At 38.5% G+C, this 24,961-nt stretch overlaps 1 protein-coding gene across 2 annotated transcripts in view; it reads right to left on the reverse strand.

Moving 5' to 3' along the window:
• The window catches only part of lama5 (laminin, alpha 5), a 73,942-nt gene that overhangs the window by 42,679 nt on the left and 6,302 nt on the right, over positions 1-24,961 (reverse strand). For both annotated transcript variants that reach the window (XM_082144948.1, XM_082144947.1), the window contains exons 3-6: positions 5,401-5,518; positions 2,979-3,097; positions 2,694-2,864; positions 2,487-2,584 (exon numbers count right to left, since the gene is read on the reverse strand). In XM_082144948.1, coding sequence (XP_082001074.1) covers positions 2,487-2,584; positions 2,694-2,864; positions 2,979-3,097; positions 5,401-5,518 — 506 coding nt within the window. The remainder of the gene's footprint in view (positions 1-2,486; positions 2,585-2,693; positions 2,865-2,978; positions 3,098-5,400; positions 5,519-24,961) is intronic.

Below are 24,961 nucleotides of genomic sequence, written 5' to 3' on the forward strand. Positions count from 1 at the left end.
AAGGAAGGAAATTAAATTCAATTGAATGTGGAGGATTTTAATTGTGACAAAATGATTGACATAGTATATAAGTAGGTGAATTGGGATGCTGCATGACTATTGATGGCTAATTCCATGCAGTCTGCCACATAAACACGTTCAACAAGCAGACTTTTCACTTTCACTCATCTGAGTACTACCAAGTGCATACATATGGACGGACGCACACTTTCCCTGAATCTGTTTGGACGGTTCAGCTTGAGCAGCAGTTTAATCCTTCATTAGCATCCATCCACAGTGAGAGCAAGTGTTCCAGAGCCTTACTTCAAATGAGCCACCACAGCCAACCATACCAACCAACCCCACCCAGAGTCTATTAACCCTCAGCTGCCCTCTAGATCTCCTCTAAGACTTTAATACACATGCCTGAACCTCTAACGCTTCGGGTTCAGCTTACAGCATGGAAGAAGTTACCTATCTACCCAAATTCCCCCATGAATCAACTGCACACTGACATCTGTTTAACTGCTGGTACCTGTGGGGCAAACAGGTGGATCTGGGAAGCTTATAGATGGAGCACACTTTAGCGATTGACCTGTGACCTTCAGTGTCTGACTCATTCTCTGGGTAATCCTCATTTAGCTCTGTCAATCAAAACCCTCCACCCTTCACTAACTGTCTGTATTCATTCAGTCAGTATTCATTTAGAAAAGTATTCTCTAATAATACTCCTACTATTTCTGCACTATTTCTCCTACTTATGCTCACAAAGGCTGCATTTTTTGGATCAAAAGATGTGTGGTTCATATTGAAATATACAGGTGTGACAGACTCAGAGGAAAACATCTGGTCTCCCACATCCATATCGCATTTCTATCAGAAGATCTCTACAATATCAGTAACACACACACACACAAAAAAAATCCTATAAAGAGGAAATTACAAAGAACAGCAGATTTAACCGAGATCCATGAAGGTTATGGAACTCTCCCTCCTCTCCAAACGCAATGTTAGCATATGTTTCTTGTTGCTATGATCTGTATTAACCCTCTGGGTTTTGATAATCCCCACACAGGATTTTTTTTTTTCAAACTGATATATATGACACCTTCCAGGTGGTTCATATTCCTGTGTGCTCGCACTGAACGCTGCAGGAATCTGTGGAATGAGTGAATAGAGTAACAGACTATTTATCAGCAGGGACAAAAACTATGACCGGCGGATACGTCTCGATTGCGACATACAAAGAGCCAGGAAAATCTCTCAAGATTCCTGAAATATTACACAAACCGTTGTCGGTTAAACAGCATGATCTGCTTTATGTCCAACGGTCTTCTACACTAAAGGACCACATACACCACATACATTGGCTTAAATGTTTTCATTACTTTTTAACTTCCGACGTCATCTTGGAACATGATTAAAGTAGCAAAACAAATGAAGCCACTGGATACATTCAACACAAACTTCTACAATGACCTGAGTGAATGAAACCCTTAAGTGAGCCAATGCTGAACTGATCCTTTCAAGGCATTGGTCAATTAGCAGGGAGGCTAAGAACAGAGTGATCTTCCGACAAGCTAGTAAATCCAGACGCCTGCAGGGCCTCAGAACTCAAGAATGTCCCTCCCCAGCCACCATCACTCACTGTCCTGAGACACGCGACGAGCTGCTCTGACTATGAGCTTTCTAGCTAAAAACCCTGATGTGAATATCCTAAACAAAAAAACAGATCCAGCGTTGGTTGTTTTGTGATATGAGTGCAGCTGTTTTCTAAAACTCTTTTCTAAAACATTGTGTTTGAGGATAAATAATATTCTGAGGTGGAAATAAATGCAGAAAGCTTGGAATCAGGCAAGTGAAGACTCCTCAGAGCAAAGCGTCAGGGCAGCATGTATGTGCCTGTGCTAGTGGTCTGCAGTGCAGGTGGAAACTAAAGGTAATTTTAACCCCCTCTAGGCACAGGAAAAAGCAGATTATGAACAAGTATGATTTAAGCCTCCTTCTACGGCACACAAGCACATTTACAGAAAGAACTGGCCCTCAGCTCATGTGAAGGCGTATGGACAAATCAGTGAAAACTTTGCATATTTGCAACAGTGTAGCAACAACATTTGCCAACTGATGATATCATTACAATTGATGGATAAGGCAGGAAAACACATTCTCAATAGAGTTGGCAAAAACAGGACAAAATACAAATTTTTGGAGTCTGTAAGATATTTTTTAATGTTTTTAAAAAGAAGTCTCTTATGCTCACCAAGGCTGCATTTATTTGACCAAATATTATGAATTACTATTACAATTTAAAATTACTATTTTCTATTTTTGTATATTTTGAAGTTTATTTATTCTTGTGATCAAAGTTGAATTTTCAGCATCGTTATTCCAGTCTTCAGTGTCACATGATCCTTCAGAAATAATTCTGATATGATGATTTGAATCTGACTTGTGACTTTTAAATCCTATAAATAAAGCAAATTCAAATATTCTTAAAGGTCACTTACTTGTACGGGTCATTGGGGTCTTGAGCATTACAGGCCTCAGCGTGACCATTACACACGCATCTTCCTCCAATACTGATGTCTTTAATACTGTAGTAATACTGAAGAATAAATGCAGAAAATATATAGTTGGAATAATTTATAGTTTTGTAATGGAGCTTTGTTTGTCATTTTTGTTTATTCAAAACAATGAAGAGGGGTCTATCTTACTCTTCGTGTGACTGTGGGGTCTCGCAGGGCTTTGCCCATCAGGTGACCCAGCAGTGTGTTGGTGCGGAGGAAGCGCAGGCGGATGTTGGTGGCTTTGGTGAACTCCCTCAGAACAGGAGAGTAGGAGAAGTTCATGGCGCCCGGTCGTCCGTTCACCAGAGACACCACAATCTGAACATGTGTGAGAGTGATTTAACAATGACAAAAGGGTTCACAATGATATCTAAAGTGTCTCTAAATGTACTAAAATTATACAAGTGCATCTGCAAGAGTCAGTGTTGAGACCTCTCCATTCTCCAAAGGGACAATCCGCGAGTACTCTGTTGTGCAGATGATATCGTCATCATGGTTGATCCGCTCGATCGTCCTCTTGCCAAACCGCTCGATACAGTCTCTCTTAGAGGCTGGAGCAAAAACAGAGACAATGTACAAATCAGTTGAGAAAATGTTAGACACTGGTCAGGACAATCTATTTAATGTCACCATGAAATCAAAATGGACAATTCTTGATTTGGTAATAGAATATTGCAGTATTTATTATAAATGATTTATCCGTGCACATCATTTTTTTAAATTAATGTGCCCTCAAAATCTTTAATCAAAATAACTTCCCCGCCCTCTTGCAGCTCATCTCTTCTCTTCTCTGATGATGTGTTTACTGGCGTGAGGGCGGGACAACCTGTCACTCACATGAGATTGACCAATAGCAAACCACAACCATCCAAACAAGTACCGCCCTACAGACTATAGCAACTTGCCGAAATAGTAAATAAATTTGTGAACTTTGATTATTAGTTGACTTTGGTTTGATTCTTGATATCTTTCATTTTTATTATTAAGATTATTAGTATCTTTAACTAATTCCATTTAGGAAGTGCTTTAATAATATTATGAAACCCATACTTTAACAGTAACTGATAAAAAAAAAACATATTTTAACAAAATGTTATCTAAAGAAAATAATTATTTTAATATCAATACATAATATAAATACATTTAAAACTAATATGAACTAATACATATAAACAATATAATAATATAAATATTATTTAAATGAATATAAATTAACAGTATAAATATAACTCAATTTAATATAAATTAGTAAATTAATATTAACATTATATAAATTGTTATATATAATCAATTAGATATTATTTGTAAGATTAGTAAACCTGAACTTAACTAGAAGTACTGGTTAAAATTTTCCCAATGTATTTCTGTTAATTGTTAAACTAACATTTAGTTTTCCAACTAGTATTAGCAGGTAAGTCTATTGCTTAATGTATTCTTTGTTACACCAATATTATATTTCTATTATATTTAATCTATTACTCATAATATAGCACATCATCTTAAGTTATGTGGCCATTTTTCCCTAACAAAATAAACAATCATTATCAAGCTCTTGTTCATGCAAGGCTGACTCTAGACTGAATATTAGAGTATCTATAAAATAAGCTACTTATAAAGTATACGACACACAGCAATCTGTCACAAAATGTTCTCTCCATCTTTCTCTAGCGTCTTTGTTTTGTACGGAGTCATGGAGGCAATTGTGGGTTGATGGACTGTCAGTTTAGCAAAACAACTGAAAATTACATTTCATTATGCTGATAATGTCAAACCTCCAAATGCTAGCCAAGGGGTTTAGTTATTGTTGCCAGGATTGTACACCTACACTACTGATGGCCTTCAGTGACAAACAAAACAACACAATATGTGTGTTTGCAAACCCTAGAGCCAGAGAACAGAAAGAACTGTCCAAAACCTGACCTTTCTCACTTAACCCACACTTTCATTCCTATAATGCATTCTTCTCAATCACTGAAGGCCACACAATGTTCATGAAGCTGTTTTCATTAATATATTGAAAACCGAAGTGAACATAACACATAAGGGGCCCTATTTTAACGATCTAAGCGCATGGTCTAAAGCGCACGGCGCAAGGTCACTTAGGGTGTGTCCAAATCCACTTTTGCTAGTTTAACGACGGGAAAAATGGTCGGCGTCACCAGGCACATGGTCTAAAAGGGTTGTCCCTATTCTCTTAATGAGTAATGGGTGTGTTTTGGGATTTATGTGCATTAAACCAATCAGAGTCTCATCTCCCATTCCCTTTAAATGCCAATTGCGGTCGCGCCATTTCTGCCAATAGCAGATTCGCTATTTACATGACGGAATTTGATAGTGGAAAGAACGAACGCGTCTCCAGAGCGCAAACAGATCTGCTCGTGCGCGAGGTAAAAGTGTGCAAGCAGAACATCTACGGGACAAGCCGGATTCCACCATATCTTTATGTACACAATAATAATCTTTTACATTGCAATCCTTTTATTTTAAATTTTTGGCATGTTTGTGTGCTGCTGTGCGTCCCTGTGTGTTTAATAAGCAGAGTGTACGCGCGTTGTGGACCCGCCTATAGGCGCTCATTACTAACGCGCTCTTTAAATTAATTTTTTTTTAATTTGCGACCAGGTTTTTGTTGATCAATGGCACAGTCTATTCCTGTTGCCTCAAAATAGCAACGCGCCATCAATGCGCACAAATGGGAGCAAATGCATTTACTATTTAAACAACGTGGCGCAGGACATGAAAATGATAACTGCGTCGGACTGAAACTAGCACTTGGCGCTGCATTGCTCTGCATTGCGCCGGGTGTAAGATAGGGCCTAAGAACAGTAATAAAAAGCTCATTTCGGTTACTCACAGGCGAAGAACTTCCATGGCTGGTATGTTTTCCCAAAGTCAATGGAGCGCTCCAGAACCCACAGGTCCGGCCGGGGCGAGTTGGCAAACTTGATGAGCACGTATGCAACATGGAAAAGCTGTGAAGAATGAAAAGAATTCAATATAAGTTCACAATATGAATAATGTCTTATTTGCATAAACTCTATAATTTATATCTGCATTACTGAATATCAGCGATCAGCCATCTTGCTCTATCAATATCAGCAATGGCCAAAAATCAAACAAATTGGTGACAATGAACTTAGAGACAATGAACCGACCCTAACACTGTACAATACTTTAGTTTAACCTTGGTTATACATGCATCCACTGGAGCTGAAGACTGAAGCTCTTTCTATACTTTAATGGAGGCGATGACATCACCACCACCTTAAACTTCCTTTTCACTAAAGTCATCACATATCAATATCAACCCTGTCTCTGTCTTTTATATGACTGATAGATTGCTAAAGTCTTTGAGGTTCACAGATGTTCTCCCACAGTGACTTAATCAAAGACATGGACATAATTGGACTGTTTTCCCTGAACTCAGTCACTCCATTAGCATGACTCAATCAACATACAGTATTTCTGCCCCAGAGAGAAAGAAAGGAGGAAGGAATGACATCATGACTTTTAAATGATGTCATGCTAAGTTAATGTGGAGATTAATACTGTTTGTAAGTATATACAACTACTACATTTGCAAGTATAATCAATTTGGCTGCAAGTCATTTCAACTAAATTTGTAAAAATACAGCCTAGTTTAATCTTGTATAACAAAAAATGTAGTTAATGCAAATCATTATTATAATTTTTATAAGTATACTGATCTGGGCATTTAGTCATAGTCTGTGAAATATTTTCCTGTTTTATGGTTATGTCACATAACGACAAAAATTTTTTTGTGCTTACATTTTGACTTTGACACATTGGCTTACATTTGTCAGATTACCGGTGTTTAAAAAAACATCAATAATATAACAATACTAAAACTAAAAATCATGTCAAACTAGAAAAAAAAGTATTTAAAAATACATTTTAATTCAGAAATTATAAAGAGGTGTAATTTCTGAATGCATTACCAGATACATAATAGATTTAGAACTTTATCATTCTTGTCTAAAGAACATGGAATCATGGAAAAACATGGATCATGGAATTAAGATAAAAATATTTATTTCAAATTTGTTTACAGGGAGATAACATTTCTGATGAAAGCCAAAACTCAGCTGATCAGCTCTAATCTCCTTGGCCCATTTTAGTCTTATGTGATAACCACCTGACATTCATTTGTGTTCTTTTTGCTATCTCTACCTCTCCCAAAACACCATGGCACATTCTCATGGCAACAGCTGTTCTGTATAAGTTTAATAAATATTAAACAATAAGAATAATTCATAATGAGGCATCCCATTATAAATATCAGACATTCTTCATTTAATCTTACTGGAAAAGTGTCTTCCTTAGGAAAGCCAAAGGCTTAATGCTTAAACATCCATCTACTTCCTCTCTAAGCCCCTCAGCTCTGACAACACAGTACTTCAACACAGTACTTCCCCTTCAACACACACACACACACACACACACACACACACACACACACACACACACAAAACCATCCCCCACCATCTATACTAACTTCAACAACCCCTCAATGCAATGCAACGCAACCCAAAAGCCCCACTGCTACAAAGAAGCACTTCAGCCACATCAGGGGCTTTTGTCAACGCAAGCCTCCTCACAGATACACAGAACAAAAACACATCTGTGGAAATATCTGACGGGACTAGCGAGGTGGAAAGGTGGGCTCTTTGAAATGGGGATCAGATGCTCTTTCTTCCATCTGCCAAACGGCCCGCTGGTCACAGGGGTGTGAATGAACTTGAACTTCAGACTGTCTGTGTGTGTGTGTGTGTGTGTGTGTGTGTGTGTGTGTGTGTGTGTGTGTGTGTGTGTGTGTGTGTGTGTGTGTGTGTGTGTGTGTGTGTGTGTGTGTGTGTGTGTGTGTGTGTGTGTGTGTGTGTGTGTGCGTCTGCATTTGACACTTACTAGGACCATGATGAGAGATGCAACATGCTTCTGTCAAGAAGCAGGAAGTTTTATATGAGCATGAGATTATATCTAACCATATGGACCCATCCCAACGTCTTATGGGCTGTAATGTCTTTAGAGTTAACTACACAGAGCTTTAAACCATCAAAATCATGTCTTTGAGGTCACCAAATTTCAAATGATATACATTTTTTATTAAAGTCCCCGTGAACCGGAAGTTACAAACAACTTTTCTCCAGTGTTGTGACGTATTTCCAAGTGAAACGGAATATTGAACAGAGGGCAGGGTTTTACTTTAGCGCTCCTCCTCTCCATCTCTGCTCATAGCAGACTAACGGTTTGAGGGGAGTGGTTGAGCGTTTTCAACCCAAGCCGTCAAACTGACGTCATCAGAAAAAGACGCCATTCCACACTGGAAGTAACTTTTCAGATTTTGATTAAAGATTACCACGGCAAAACAACAAAAATCTGTGTAGCGGTATTAACTTGCATGGATTAATTGTTCACCACAAGACTAGTAATATGTGCTAACAAAGTAAATAGGGTCAATTTTGATTTCATGTCGACTTTAAAAAGGAACAAAAACTGGAGAGATAATTAAAATGTAGGAAAAATGCAGATTAAGATGTACATTTTTATTCTTTCTGATGAAAAAATAGTGGTTCCACAGCAAAAAAAACTCACTGACTTGAAGCTATGGTTGCTCTGAGTGGTTGTAAGTGCTTGCTTGCTACTTGGTGCTAGTGTCTTCTGGATGGTTTGGGGTTGCTAGGGTGTTGTGAGTAGTTTCTAGGTGGCTACTTACTGGGAAAAGCTCTTTATTTGGTTGGGTTGGGCTGTGTTTGCTGCAGCGTGAGGTAAGTGTGTATGAAATGTATAATTAAAGTCCAGTTGTGTCCAGATTCCTTGTGTTTAATGATTGCACAAATTCCTCTTTGTGTTGCCATGGTGATAAGTGTGGAAACACACAGGTTTGGGGATTGTGAATCCTTGGCCAATCATTAAGCACCTGAGAAACCGGCAACACCTTCGTCAACAGGGAAAAAGAACATGGAAATGTAACGTTTTTAAACAAACGATAAAACTAAACTTGGGTTGATATTTCCAAAGGGCTGTTACCTGATTCAGCTGTCTAAGTTGTTTCATTCTGGAATAAGTGGTCATGTGTTATGTGGGGCATATTGAGTAACATTTATTTAAACTCTTTTTGACTGTACAGAAGCCTGTTGCAGGTATAAGTGAACAGCATCGGTGATGGTGAGGTGATCTGTGCATGTCTGAACATGCTTCAAAGTGAATGTATGTACGTATAAAGTATGTTCATTCCATTCCCCTCACCCTCGTCTAGTATACGCTTTTCCCTACCTACACCTACATATTTTTTCGGTAACACTTTACTTAAAGTCTTTATGTATAATGGATTATAAGGCTATTCATAATGTACACTACAATTAATTATATTATAATAATTATAATGTACTTAATAATATAATAATAATTATTATATTATTATTATAATTTATGTAATTACATCTATAGTTACACTGTTGATCCTTCCCTTCCCGCTTAACTCACCCTTAAATCTACCTATACCACCAAACCTGTCCCTGACCTTACCCGTATCCCACCTCGATAACAGCGATACAACAGGAACGCAATACATACAATGTACTTAAGTGACTACAGAGTAGTTAAAAACACCTAATATAAAGTGTGACCCAATAAATCATCAGTTTACAGTTAATAGAGAGAAACTATTTTATTTTAAAACTTTATGTTGGACTATATATGTTTTTGTGCAAGAAACTCACACTTGGTGTGAATGAGCCTAACAGAGTACTATAGTTATGAACACTGGGTTGCACACCCAGTCAATCCCTATACGCTTCACTTGTTCCCTCTCTCCCTCCTCCTATCCATCATATTTTTTATCTTTATACCACATCCTGTCATGATGCAAGCGGCTGTCTGTGTAAAGACACCGGTGCTGCTCTGCAGGAATGGATGGTATCACAACCTCAGTCGGTCCGACTTCGCAGCGACAGACAGGCTTGAGAATAATGGCATGCTTATGAGGAAAGCAGGAGGAGGAGGGATTACCACGGCAACGGGGGATGCCGTAACAGCTGCACGCGTCCCTTCACACCTGGAGTCCCGGCACATGTCATAAATCCTGTTACATCGTTAACTGGTATGTACATGGTTTAGTAAAATGAAACTATGATGGGTCACTCCAGAGTTCAAAGATCAAACACAGCTGTTGCCCCCTAGAGACAGAATCTGATCAGGGCAAAAGGATCCCACCCTTACAGTCCATTCCAGACATGCCTGTGAGAGCTGTGTTTACTGCCATCAATTCACAGCTACAGAGTCACAAGAAACAGCACAGACAGTCTATCACCTCTCAAAGCATATACACACACTCCAACACCGGTACATGTAACCTCAGGACATGAGTCACTGGATAGTGGATACTTTCTCTCTTTCCAAACACAAAAATGAACCACAAGAGCATTTCTCGTTGCTAAGGTATTCTGAGTTGTTGCTAGGGCGAGTTGCTTACTGGCTCAAGTCAAAAGAACCCACTCAAGTTACTATAATATTCCAATCTTTAGATACAGCCATCTATGGGATAATTATTTTTATTTTATTTTTATTTTTTTCTAGGGGGTGCTTAGACCAACACAGGCAAAAAATTGCAAATCTGATCACTTTCTTCAAATTCCTAACCTCAAGTATGAGCAATTGCAATGAAGATACTCAGCAAACACCACTTATTATGCACAGGAAAAACATCTTTAAGAAAGAACATATCTGTCTATGGAAGACCCCAACAAAACGAGTAAAGACTTGAACTCAAGAAGCACCTTTATTTTATTTTTTTTGGCTCCTCAAGGCAATGATGCCAGTGTAAGAGAAGACAAAATACTAAGTTAGGATAAGAGACTGAAAGGACAAGAGCAGATAGAGGCAACAGAGAAAGAATAAAGTAAGCTAAATATGTGTCCAAGCCATGTAATTGAAGATTCAGTGCATAAATGTGTGTCCTGACACACTTTTCTGTTGAACACTCTTATTTATAGCTGAAATCTGGCTACTGTTAGCATCTGGGCAAGTGTGAACATGAGCAGACACTGGTAATCTGCACTCAAAATCCCACACTACGACAAAACATACAGCACTGAAGAAAAGGCCTCCATTGCTTTCCGCCACGCTGATAGGGAACTCTGCAGATAGCCCGAAAAAAGGACAAGAGGACAGTGTTTGCCCTGAATGTTTTATAACTGCAGCTCAAGGAGCTTAAAGGTATAGTTAAACCAACATTTTTAATGATGTTATTTTTATACGAACCCTTATGTCGTTAAAACTCGAAAGTCCCTCGAAGTCCCTAAACTAAAGAAAAGTAATCCTATAAAATGTGCCATAAAAATATATCTGAACTGAACTGAAAATGTGTATCTTATATTCTAACATTGGGCATCCATCGTTAACTTGATACGAATAAAAAAAATTCCACATAATATTCCAATATTATATTTTTGACCAAAAAGCATGTTGAAAACACACATTTACTACTGCACCCAGTATACACTACCTTTCAAAAGTTTGGGGCAAGTGGGCAAGTTTTTTAAAGAAATAAATACTGTTATTCACTAAGAACACTTTTTAAATTAATCCAAAAAAAAAAAGTAAAGACTTGCGAAACATTTCTATTTCAAATACATGCTGTTGTGTAAATGGCTCTTTATACATGAAAATATATAGCCACTTTTATATTTTAAGAGGACTGTGCCATTTAAAAGTTAAAGCCTGTGTTAAGCCATGACTGAATTGACCATAAGCACACTTAGTCAAATGTAACAGTCTGCTCCTAAATACTACATTTAAACTGTTAAACCACATGCTATAAAAGTGTCCAGAGGTGCAAACACCCCATAAAAAATGTCAACATTCACAAACAGGTGTGCTTCACCGACCCAGTGCGGGAATGTTCAGAAAGCACAACGCCACTGAAAGGCATCTATGCTGCCATAAGCCCTCGCAGACAAGAGAGCTCTTGGGCTCATGTGGGCTAACCTCATTCCTGTGGACTTTAGTAATGTATGGAGAAAGACACGCTGTTCATCAGTTCTCAGCTTCGAGACAGAGGGATGTCACCGATGACATGTATAATCACACTTCATTTCCTGGGAATGCTGGATGGGCAGCTAAGATATGAGTGTGTGTGTGTGTGTGTGTGTGTGTGTGTGTGTGTGTGTGTGTGTGTGTGTGTGTGTGTGTGTGTATTATCAGCCCTAAGGCATAAGAGAGAGGGGGTTAGATGAGTTTGAAGGGTGGTTCACACCTGCTCTGCATGCCTATCCCATCCTCCCCTCCTGCAAAAGCACTACTATCTGTCTGGGATAATTTGAGCATTACAGGAATATACAGTATGTTTTCCTCTGAGGACCATGACTGGATTTGGGAATACTTGCTGTAGGGTGTGAGGTAGGGTAGAAGTGGTGGAATTTGTGAATTCCAAGCGTAATTAAATGTTACGTCTTAGCTCTCCTTGTGACTTAACCTGGCTTTTCCATGTGTCTATTTAACTTAATTCTAAAAGCTTTTGCTCCATCCTACTTCAGTTATTATCTTGCTTCCATCATCAGCATCATTATCCTGACCAGGCATTTTTATAATTATAGTCCCTCTGGAATGACATGGGAAGATCAGAGGGAGTGGGCTATCTGTGCTTTTCTTTCCTAAACTGGTAGGTCAAGTGGCTAATTGTTGGTAGTTCAGTGTTTAACCTGCTGGTTCTGCTCTTGGCTGGTCCTGTGAGTCTCTGGGAAAAAGTGGTGGGTGTTTTCTGTCTACCAGATGCTGTCCAGACTCTAATTAGATATCCTAGAGTATAGTCAGTGTCCTATCTGTGTTTCTCCCATCTGCTCTAGAACACACACACACACACACACACACACACACACACACACACACACACACACACACACACACACACACACACACGACTCAAGGGGAGTTCCCATGGCTCTCCAGAATAAATGAAACAAAGTGAAAACTTGTAGGTACTTCCATGTGTGGCTTTTCACTTACAGTAGGTTTAGTATTTGAAGATCACAAAGTAAAAATGGGGATGGAATGCTATAAATTCTGAGAAACTGTTTTGTTTCTGAATGGATCAGTGTTTTTGAACAAATCAGTAGAATGAATGATTCAATGACTCACTCAAAGACAGTCACTTGATTCGTTCCAGAATGAATCAGTGTTTTTTTACAAATCAGTTGAATTATTGATTTAATGACTCACTCATAAAGACCCTCACTTGTTTAATTCCAGAATGAATCAGTGTTTTTGAACAAATCAGTAGAATTAATCATTCAATTGGCTCACTCATAAAGACAGGCACAAGCTGCCACACACTGGCGTATTGATGTAACCTGCAGAAAGAAAAAAATCCTCTAATTCTACACAGACTGAAAGTCTTTCTGGAACGTGCAAACACGGACAGGCGATACAAACCCCAGCACCGTTGGACTGTACATCAACGCTCTCATAACGACAATCAGCCAAACAAATCCAAGGACTGAAACATACCAAAACTGTTCAAAATATAACTTGAAATGATCTTCTCTGTTATACTTAAGTGCAACCTAATTACACACAGAAATAGACCAAAAATGATAAGCTGAGATTGATGAATGTAACTCAAGTCTCGCTCTCTTGCACTGCTCAGTAAAGTGTTTAAATAAAAGTGAATGTATGGGCTCTGTGTATAGCCTTGATCAAGCATTAAGAGTCTTGAATCATTGGTGAACCCCCATCTCCTCTGCCATTGAAAAGTCCTGAAAGAGGAAGCAAGAAACAAGAGCCAGCGCCCTCCTGCCCAGCACAGTCGGAAATCCTTTTGTGCTCCTCTGGGAACTTGCTGAGAGGTTAGATGTGGTGAAGGCAGGTGCCCTCTCATTCAGCACCATGAATTACCACTAGCGCTACATTAGACATGGTTCACTCTCTCAACTGCGACCAGTTTTTACGCTGATAAGCAGTGTCCTCTGTTTAAAGTTATAGTCCACGCAAAAATGAAATTTCTATCATAATTTTCTCACGCTTATGTTCAAAATTTGTACGACTTTCTTTCTTCTCTGGAACACAAAAGAAGATATTTTGCAGAATGTTAAATGTAAAAAAAATTTAAGATACCAGCCTTTCTCCAGTACTGGTAGTACCGAATACCAGGTCAGTTCGGTACCGGCTGATAGACGCTGCTTTCAAGAGCTCTGGCGTGTATTTGTGTGCATGTTTTATGAAGAGCGTCAGAGGTTTCTATTTACAATGTGTTTTCAAAGTGTCGAGCATTGTAGCCAATCACAGACATGCCTGTTGAGCACGTGAACGCAATTGCCAATCAGAGGTGAGTTATCGAAAGGAACATTTTTTAAAATGTGTGGTGACTAGTTACAGCATAACATCTAAAAAAAAGTTTCTTTATTTGTGAAAAATACTATGATTACAGACAGAACCAAGTAAATCTGTTTATTTTAAATGTTTATTTTTCGAATTCAAATTATTATTTAGTAAATTCTTGAATAATCCGACTACTGGTCTGATCTCCTTTTGCTTTGACTGTCTGGGTGCTCGGAAGTCTTTATTGCTTTTCACACCCCAGACTATCGCCATTCTAAACCCTGCTTTTAACCCCGGGTAAAGGAACGTTTCACACATGTAATTTAGAAGCGGGGTTAGCACTGCATTTTAGCCGGGGTTATGAAACCCTGCTACAGGGTTTTGTCTGCTTTTGCGTTGTAAACCCTGCATTGCGGTGCCAACCGTGTACAGTGTGAAACAAAGCGTTAGAATGTTATGGCTAAATGCTTAGCAACAATCAGCCAATAACATGCTTTGTATAGCCACAAAACCACAGTTTGTTTAAAAAATATGCTATGTTTCAGAGTTTGAGGGGAAAAATTTCAAATGGTGACAGAAAATGAGACAACTGGAGGGAAGAAGTCCGAGAAGTCCATTCTAAACTTGATAGTGGTCGACAGTATATAATATGAGGATGCACAATGCTAGAGCCTTTATGTAAACAGGTTATATGCTGAGTTTGTCCAACCAATGACACCGCAAATATGCCAATAAGGATGATAACCCAGGGATAAGGAATGTACAGTGTGATGTATTACGAATACCTAGGATTAATTATTAACCCCAGGTAGATTTTGAGTGATGTGAAACATGACGCAAGATAACCCAGGATTTTGTTTACCCAGGGTTTAGAATGACCCAGTGTTAACTAGTTAGAGTCTTTTTATTTTTTCTCTCCCTGTCTCGACTCATCTTGGTTGCAGATGGTCAAACAGAGGTCTCTACAAGTGACAGCAGAATAAAACCCAGAGTGGTCAGATCTCCTCCTTTTGCTTTGAGTGTCTGGGTGGTCAGAAGTCTTTCTTTTTCTTTTCCTTCCCAGTCTCGACTCATCTTGGCTGCCCGGGTCAGCAGATGCTCTGACCTCACTGTTGCCTCTGTGAGGTCCAGGCAGGTCATCATCTCTGGGTGTTTCTCCAAGTGATACTGGAGAAGAAAAGGTTGAGCTGAGGGAATCACTTGAAGAATCAGAATCAGAGCTGTGGTCTGATCTATTATTTTTCCATTCTCTGCTTTCTGACCTGCTAGGTGTCTTTCTTTTTATTTTAACACCCTGTCTCATCTCAACCTGACTGCCTGAGCTTTGGTCAGCAGGTGTTCTGGATCCTCCGGATCTGATCTCAAATTTGTTGTTGACGATGTGAGATGGTCCAGGCTGTTCATCATCTGTGCTGAACTCATTCATATGTGATCCTCCAGATATGATCTTAGTTCTGTTGTTGACCTGGTGAGATGGTCCAGGCTGTTCATCATCAGTGCTGGACTCACTCATAGATGTCTCAGCATGTTCTGCCGGTTGGCTATTAATATACATTGGAAAAAACGCAATTTCCAAGGACTCACCTGATGCATTAAAAGTGAAGGACCAGTAATCTGAATTCCAGGCCAGCATGGAGAGCAATGGATTGCTTTCAGGACCATATGTCAGGAAACGCTGAACAAGTAAAGTGAGAGATCTTTGAACCAACCTAATATAAAAACCTGGGTTGAAAACAGTGAATCGATGTGGCATGCGTATTTCTACAACATTTCTCTGGATATGCTCATCTATAATTGTAACGTTAATCACATATTGTGGCCACAAATCAAAAATAATTAACTAATTGAAATCGTCAAGCTGAATGACATCTTCAGCGATGTTGCCGTCAAAAGGTTCACCTTGAGCCATCTGAACTGTACAGTTAAATACTGAACTACAAACTGGTATTTGATCAGTAGTACCCAGGCAACACTGATAATTTACTGTGTGTGTGTGTGTGTGTGTGTGTGTGTGTGTGTGTGTGTGTGTGTGTGTGTGTGTGTGTGTGTGTGTGTGTGTGTGTGTGTGTGTGTGTGTGTGTGTGTGTGTGTGTGTGTGTGTGTGTGTGTGTGTGTGTGTGTCTGTGTGTGTGGCCACATAGCTTACTTGATAAGCAATGAAGCAATTTGTATTATCTAATAAATAATAACATAATATATATAATTTATTATAATAGAATATTATGCCAAACTACTTCTGGATATTAAAAATATGCCCATCATAGAAAAGCATTAAGGTCATTGTATGTGTGAATAAAAATACTTTTGAGGCAAATATTCATGACCTAATGCTCCATGGAAGTCTGTTTACATGTAAAATAAGAATAAAAATCTTAAATAAATCTTAAATTGATCTTTTTCTTAAATTTTAACTTAAATAAAATGAATGGCTATTAATGCTATTTGTGTCTTGCTATTTGTTTTAATAATAAGCACAAGCTGTGACTGTGCCAGACGTTTCTCCACGCAGAAAACATAATGTGACTGAATGCCCAAATCCTAAGTATTGTAATATGTTTAACAACATTATTACTTCTTAAAAATTATAATTATCTCACCTAAATATTTGCTCACTCTATGGATTTGTGTTTTTACAATGGGTATTTTTTGCTTAATAACTTAGACAGTAGACACAGCACAAGCATTTCGGATTTTTAATTGAATAACAGCCAGTAAAATAAGAACAAATAAACTAATGATATTTATGGAAAACTTTTTGATAAACATTTGCCTGGTGAGAAATTAAACTCCTAGAATGGGACAACGGTGACAGGACCAGTTTAATTAAGAGTTTGAAATCAAATATGGATACGTAGCTTCTAAAAAGCACAAAAGTAAAAATACTCAAAATGCAGTGTTTGAGGAGTGATTTTACAAGCATGTACCCCCAAGTCAAATTCAGGAATAGTTGCCTCACGTCATCTGTATTTGGAGCCCTCCTCACTCATTGAACCTTTTATGGCCCTTCAAATGGAGGTCTTTTTAGGCTTGTTTATCTGCCCTGTTTATCTCAGATGGAGAGGAGGGTTGGATTTATCACTCTTTTTGTCATTCCTCTCCAGGGTTCTCATGCTCGGGGGCAAAGTTTAGAAATCTCCCTAAAGGATACTTTGGAACCGTACATCAGAACCGTAGCACCACGTTTTAATGCATCTACTGTATACTGCGCAGAATACATACAGAATATATTCACTTCCACGGGCAATGGCAGGCTAGAATCCACTTTTAAAGTGCATCCTTTTCTATTTTCCTGAATGCCCTTCTCTGTGTCTTGATTAAAAGTGGGGCCTAGAGGAGGGGAAAGGCCAGTGAAAACAGCCCGCTTCAGGGCAAAGGGAGGGGGAAAGGTATTTATATCCCTCTATTAACCAAAGTGACCCCCTCTCCGCAACAAACACACTTCCCCTCCCCTCTCAGGCCCAACCCAACCACTGAGCCATTGAATGGATGAAAGACTCCAACAACAGCTCTTGTTGACCCGGCAAAAACAAACATTTACTATCTCATTAACAAGGCCTCACATTCACTCCATCCCTTCCCGTCTTTTTAGTAGCAAGTACTTTAAACTCCCCAAAAAACACTATCATCTATCAGTGTGGAGAGGGAGGATTAAAGAACAAAAGGGAAAGAATGAGAGAGAGATGAAAGGGAAAGATTGCTCACGAGGAACTAAGTATTTAGCGCATTCAGACGAGTACGGAATAATTCTATTTCTATGTAAGGAATCACTGAGTACTTGTTACTGCCATCAGCGATGGGTAAATCTGCCAGTTCAGCTGCGTGTGAATTCGCATCTATTCATCAGAACACGTTAGAGGAAAGAATATGAGACATCGGGGCCTAAACCACAGTCTGAACTTTACACCAATGTGCCCAAAATGTAGAAAGAAACTTTTGTGTGTGGACCGATCACATTAGCATTAGACTATTAATAGTCTGACTTCATAATGTCAGTTCATTCAAATGACTAAGAGCTGCTGAGAAATGGAATATGGAAAATTCTGATAAAATTCCGATTAAGTGCAATGCTAGTAATATCACTATATAAAGTCTAAAAGGGAAAGAGTTTTGTTTACGCCCCTGGTTATCCAGTTTTACCAAAAAAAAATAAAATAAAAAAAAAATAAAAAAAAATTATTATACTTATTCTATCTTATTCTACTGGAAAACCATGGCAGGTGGATTTACATAGTTTTAAGTTGGTTGAAGTTGGTCAGTAACAAACCAAGAAACATAACTAAAGATATCGATAACAATATAACTATAACAAGTCGGGTGGATTCTGCTTGGCTGTCTTAATTTTTATCATTCATCAGCTGGAAAGAATCGTTATGAAATTGATTCCAGCAATAACATTCCTCTGTGTCGCTGGTTTAAACTATTCTCATAAAACTAGAATTATTAAAACTTTATAGTTACAGTTATTATTGTTATTGCCCTTGATGTAAACAGGCCTTAAATTATGTTTAAAACAAGTTTAATATCTGCACTATATCTGCAACTCTGCTTGATAAATATCAATATCGGCACTGGCCATTAAAAAAACTACAGCGGCCCCAAAAAGAATTTGGACACATCGGCCACAATTAAAAATGTAAAAATTAATTTTCATATCAAAATATCAAACTTTTCAACCCAAATTTTTTCACAATTTGAAGTGTGTTAGGCTTCAAAATATGAAACAAATATAGTTTAAAATGAAGACAAAATGTCTTTGTGGAAAATGTCATATGTTAATATAATGAACTGCACCGGTGGTTATTCTGCTGGGACATCTGTGTGAACCTGAGGGGAACTGACTTCATACCTCCACGAAAAATAACCGTGAGATCATTAGATAAAAAATAATTGAAAAAGTGGCTCAGAAAATTGAAGTTAGTTTAGAGAAAAGCTCTAGCATAAGTTGTTTGCTGATGCCACTTTATATTTTCTATCTAATGAAATTAAAATTTAGACATATTTAAGTGTTTAGTGAGTCAACCACTAAATCTTACCTTGCCAACATACCCTCACACACATCACTCGCCCTTTTTTTACAGTATAAGGGTGAGCAGCCACACCTACATATATATACAGTACATTCATTCATAAGCTGCTCCTAATGTGTGAACATGAGCTTGAACTGTGGTTCTAGGAAACCAAAATCCGAAGAAGCCCAGGCACATTTTAGATCTACATATTATTTCACCCTTGGTTGACCTTTCAGTTCCTTCACCCAATTTTGGTTTGTCACTGATAGTTAATCAGCAGACTAGTGAAGCAGCGATAGGTCTTAACACCTAATCTGTAGACATGTCACCTGTGAAAGACAGCTATCTTGCATGCAGGGCTCAGATAAGCAAGGTCACACTGCAGGGTCGTGTACCTATCCATTGAAAGGCAGCAGGATCACCCTATTGTTTCAGCTCCCAAACTCAGCCGTGGAGACATGGAGGTGGGTTTCTTTCTCAAATGCATAATGGAACAGGTTTCGACAGGAATCGGGGGGCGTTGCTGAACTCTGCCACCTTTCTGTTTAAAAAGCAATAAGACAGCCCCCACACACCATCTCAAATTCTCCCGCCTCATTTTGGGGGTCAATTGTTCATTTGGGTTTGAAATGTTTTCTTGAAGGCTACCTTCTGGCCATAAGGTTTGGGAACATGAGGATCCCTGAGGAGGAGTGAATTGATCTCATTCATTCCTATGTGACACGGCTCAAAAGCTTTTATGTCCAGCAGATCTATAAGCATGCTTTTGCTAAAGTTGATGACCAACAATTCGTAAAGAAGCATAGCATTCGTATTAGGCATAGCTGTAAAATTAACTTGTTGATTTAATATGACTAAATAATAAAAAATAATGAGACAAAAAATGATCAAAGTTAATCGTTTTTAAAATGAATAAGTCTTTTTTTCTCTGCCAGAATCAAGTCCTTGAAATATCTTCATTTGGGAATTTTTATAGTAAATATTGTATATGTGTTTAATTGTGATTAATTCATTTCTGATTAAAATGTGTAATCAATTTACAGTCGTGGCATTAAGCAATAACATCACATCTAGTAAACTGTATTCCAATGCTTGCAATTTTTAAGATAAATGAAAATGAAAGAAACCATCAAATTAATAGAAAATTCAGCCAATCTTATCTTCAGTTTCACTATTTCTGACTATTTCACATTAACCTCAATTATTTATCAAAACCCTCTCCTTGAACTCAAAGTTTACTGCTTCATCACAATCTACTCCTTATCCTAATTTTTCTCCCTCAATGTCTCAAAAATGCTGCTGAAATGCTAATATTTGAGAAAGGAGTGGAGGAAACTGCCCTGTGACGTTCAATAAAGGAGATAAGAGCAGCCTGTTTAAAAGTGAAGTCAGGAAGCGAAGAGATGGGGGGGGGGGGGGGGGGAGAAAAGTCAAATCAAAGCTGCTAGTTGCATAGTGCATGGTGAGATGAAGGCTGTGGACCGTAGTGACCTAAACATCCACTGCGAGCCAAACCGGAACACATGACTGAAGAAAGTGAACTGAACTAAAGGAATGACCAGAACATGTCAATATGAAACTCACAATGGTCAATTATCTTCAAAGCAGGAATGTATATGGAGTTTGTATCAGCTGATCCCTCCAGCAGGAAAGCTCCTCCAGATCTCTAAAAAGTCTTTTCAAACAACATCCATCCCAAGAAGAGCAAAACCAGCAATTTGGGGGATTTTAAAGGAAGAATACTAAAGTTGATACTGGATAATTCGTGATCTCAGATGGAAATAAGCATACAATGTTGAAACACCAGAAAACAGGCAGCAAAACAGCATCTAAATTCTATAAGACTCTGCACACACACACACACACACACACTTGTGCACATGCTTTCCCCCCAATGCAATGGAGATTAGGCCTAGAGAGGATACGTAAACAACAGTTAATCTGGAAGTGTCTAATCTGTTGATTTTGTTTATGTACTTTACAGAAAACCTTTATTCAGGAGAAATTAAGTGAAGACAGCCTCAAAATCAAAGATGTCTGCCACACAGGGAGATGTGCAATGTTCTCCAGAATGTTCAGATGAACAGATAAACCTGTCAGCTAAGTGTTTATTTGTAAAGAAAACCTAACATTTATTATTATTTATATATGAATGAATATATATAATGAAATCTGTCTTCACAACCATATGCACATTAACATATGACATATGGTTTATAGATTTACCCCTATTCAGTATTCAGCAACATAACAGAGTTCATTTACGTATATGTATATATAAAGGACTTTGCTTAAAAGGTACAGTACCAAAAGCAGTCTTGCTGAATTCAGTGGTTCAGCAAGAGGGTTTACATCCGGGTCAAAATTAAGTTTTTGCCACCAGAAGCCTTTGCAAAAGACCTTTAAGGGGGGGAGGGAGTATGTTGCAAAAGTGTAGAATATGGCCCCTTTAATAAATAATAGGAGGTGAGCAGGTCAGCAGTGTTCGGTGTCAGTGAAGATATATGCATCTGGGGTTTAAATGGGGCTTTTGCCAACAGGGATGCTGGGGAAAAGGGGCTGCAGAAAAGCTGCAGACAAAACCTCCGTCATGGTCGATGGCTAAAGTCGGGGTAGAGGACTCTAAAGAATTAAGACCAGGAGTTCAGATCCCTGCTGTTTCTGAATTACCCCATTAACAGCCATCTCAAACAGGAATGATGGTTCACACTCATGCACGAGACACTCTCATGGATGTCCATTATACAAGCCAGCTCATATTAAAGGGAAAGACAACTCAGTGCTCTGTCATCCAGGAAAGATTGGATCATATAATTTTCCTTGTGCCCTCGTCTCCATGGTTCCCTCCTATGGATTGTGCAACTGTTTTTTTTCTCTCTCCCTTTAACAGGCCCATTTTCATGCTCGGTAAACACCATGAAAAAAAGGGTGTGTGTGCAAGCAAGAGAGCTTTGGCTTCTGTTAGTGTGTGTATTACTAAACAGATATGTGAAAGAGACACAGATGAATTATAAGACTTACAGGGATCAATGTCAAGGAATGCCAACTGGCCCAGGTGCTTCAGATTTTTACTTGCCCTACCAACATTTTCAGTGGCCAGACCAGTAAAAAATTGTTTGTTTTCACTGTTTTTGACCCATGTAACTTTGTATTCTAATAATTAAGATTGTTACGACAGCAACATTTTAGATACAGGGATATTTTACAATTCTCGATTCCAGTTTTGATACCACAGCAAAAATGACTAATCTAACTAATGTAAACTTCAGACATTATTAAAGACAAGCAAGCAGTCAGTCATAAAATAAGAACAAATAACAAGCGATAGCACAAATAAATTCAATAGAACTTTAAGATGTTCAGATATGGTCTAACGGTAGTATTCATGTAAGAAGGAATACAGAAATTGAATAATCAAATTAATCCTTATTAAAGCTACAAAAGTTATTCAGTTATAAGTTTTTGATTAACATTAGGGACACACACAGCAACAGGTATATTAGGCTGCTGTCACTTTGGCCATACACACTGCAGATAAATTCGGTTGTCAATTTACCTTTTTAGTGCTTAATCCCGTTCTATACACATATAGTTCAGTAATTTACGTCTTTTTCTACAACCGAATTAACTCCCGAAAAATGCAGGTAGTGACAACCACATTTACAGAAATTCTCCGCAGTGTGTACGGAACTGAACTGAACAACTAGTTGTTAATGACGTACGATGAGAAATATGGGAGATGACAGAGCTCGTATGTATCTCTCGTATGTATGTGCGGTTCAAGAAATCACAGGGAAAGCGGTATGAGCCTGACTCTTGTTGCCAGATCTTGCAAGAAAATTAGTGAACAAGAACAAGCCCCCCAAAAAAAGGGAAATGCTTTATGCTGAAAATAAGTCATGACCTGCACCTGCTCAATTTAATAACTCCATAAACTTGATCGCTGTATGAGCCAAGCCAATTAATGGACATGGCAACACTGCGAGCGCACTCTGTGAATCAGCCTTTAAACAGAACAATGCCTCCGTCGACTGTGCTCTAGTTAAAATTGCTGAACACAGCAAGCCTTTTGTCACTGTAATATTACTCCGTTCAGAATAGCAGATACCAAACACGTGAGACACCAAAACCTTTCTATGGTTACCACGGTGTCAATCATCGCAGTTTTGGGAGTGAGTTGTGTTCTGTACACACATGGAACAATAATTTAGGGGACTCACTTCCGCAATGCGGTTGTCGCTCCTAACTTTGCAGTGATAGCAAAGAAAAGGTGAAAGGTGTGACCTTTCAGACCTAATGCATGGATCTAATTTATTGACGCATCTAATTTTCATTAACGCCTTAAAATTGCTTGCGTGTTTATATTGGAAGACTTAAAAATGCAGATGATAAACTGTTTACGGAGCAAGAGTATCTCAGAAGAGACATTTACTAAGCATTTTAGCAATATAGATAAAAAGAGTGTCATCTTTTCCAATGGAAAAAGTGAGGGAAAAGCAAGCTGAGAACTGCACAATGGGAACTTTGTTTGCCAAGGTATGCAGGCCACACACAATGGGACGTCCCATACCTGAGACTATGGAAGACACATATACACAAATTTTGACATGGTAGATCTTGTACCTGAGGCATAACACACTCTCAGTGAAAAATGTAAAAAATGTATTACAAAAATCTTCACGTCATTCGAAATCTGTATGATTTTCTTTCTTCTTTCAACATTTACATTTACATCTATGCATCTCGCAGATGCTTTAATCCAAAGAGAGGAACAAAAGCACAGAAGAAGATATTTTGAAACACACACATTTGAAACATTCTTTAATATATCTTCTTTTGTGCTCTCCAAAATAAAGTCAGTAATACAGTTTTAGGATGAGGGCGAGTTCTTTTTTGGTGAACTGTTGCTTTAAGCTAGCTCCGGATCACATGATCTATACATAATGGCAGGAAAACTAATCTCATGTAAGGATACGGTGAGCAACTGGCTGTTTTAAGATGACTGAGAGATCAACACATCCAGTTTGGCTGCCTTGACATTGGATAAACTCAGTCCTTTCTAAATGACAGGAAACTGTAGTTCTGTGCGGCTCTCATGACTGGCATCATGCCCGTCTCTGCGCATGGCACACAATGGGGCACTTTAGTCCCCACTGAGTCCTACTCAACCCCACCCCGTCAAAATACACTCGAACACACTCACACAGCGTATGGTGCAACTCTGGATTAGACATTGTCTATTTTTAACTAATTCATATGCAACAAAAGGACCCCAGAAAAGGGCACAGGATTTCTGCTAAGGTTTGGAAGAAGAGTATTTTTAGGTATTTAAATGGTACTGAAAACTTGCAATATACTTTAGCGTGAAGTGCAAACTTGTACACGAGTAATGCATGTTTAAGAATTAGAGGGAGAAATAAGAAATAAACAACCGTGTATCTTTAACAGAGTGATGAATGTCTCCCTGACAGGCTTGATTATTGTTTTGATGCAGTGTGGAGTATAATTTAGACCTGTTTCCGGATGGGACGGGATCCATCCATGATCTTCCTCAAAAGATTACAGGTTGATGACTGAATACTTCAGAAAAGAGCTTAAGTAATGAATAATCTCGTTTAAGCTTAGATAAGTGCATTAGTTTTTATTTCCCAAGCACTTATGTGCTATATTAGCAGCAAGACAGTTTTTCTTTGTCTCTAATGCTAAACTCTCAGTGATATTAAACTAATGTGCCCTGGAGGATGAGGTTACACAAATGAGGTTACATTAACTGTGAGAATTTGGCTAGGAGAAGTCAGACAGTAAAATGAAAAACAATTTTCAGCTTAAAGTGTAAGTGTTTTTAGCTTAGCTTTGGCTTTTTTCCATTAGACTGAATTAGACTGCCGCCATGCATTCAACCACACACTTTTTCTCCAAACCTTGCCCTGGCTATGTCATCAAACCTGAATACGCTAAGGGCAGAGAGAATTTACTCATTGGCCAAGTTTTTAGAAAAAAAGAGCAAGCAGCTTTCTCGTTTACAGAGCCTAAAGGCCCGTTCACACCAAGGACGATAAGTATAAAGATAAC

The sequence above is a fragment of the Leuciscus leuciscus genome, assembly GCF_965113295.1.
Source record: "Leuciscus leuciscus genome assembly, chromosome: 18".
NCBI lineage: Eukaryota > Metazoa > Chordata > Actinopteri > Cypriniformes > Leuciscidae > Leuciscus > Leuciscus leuciscus.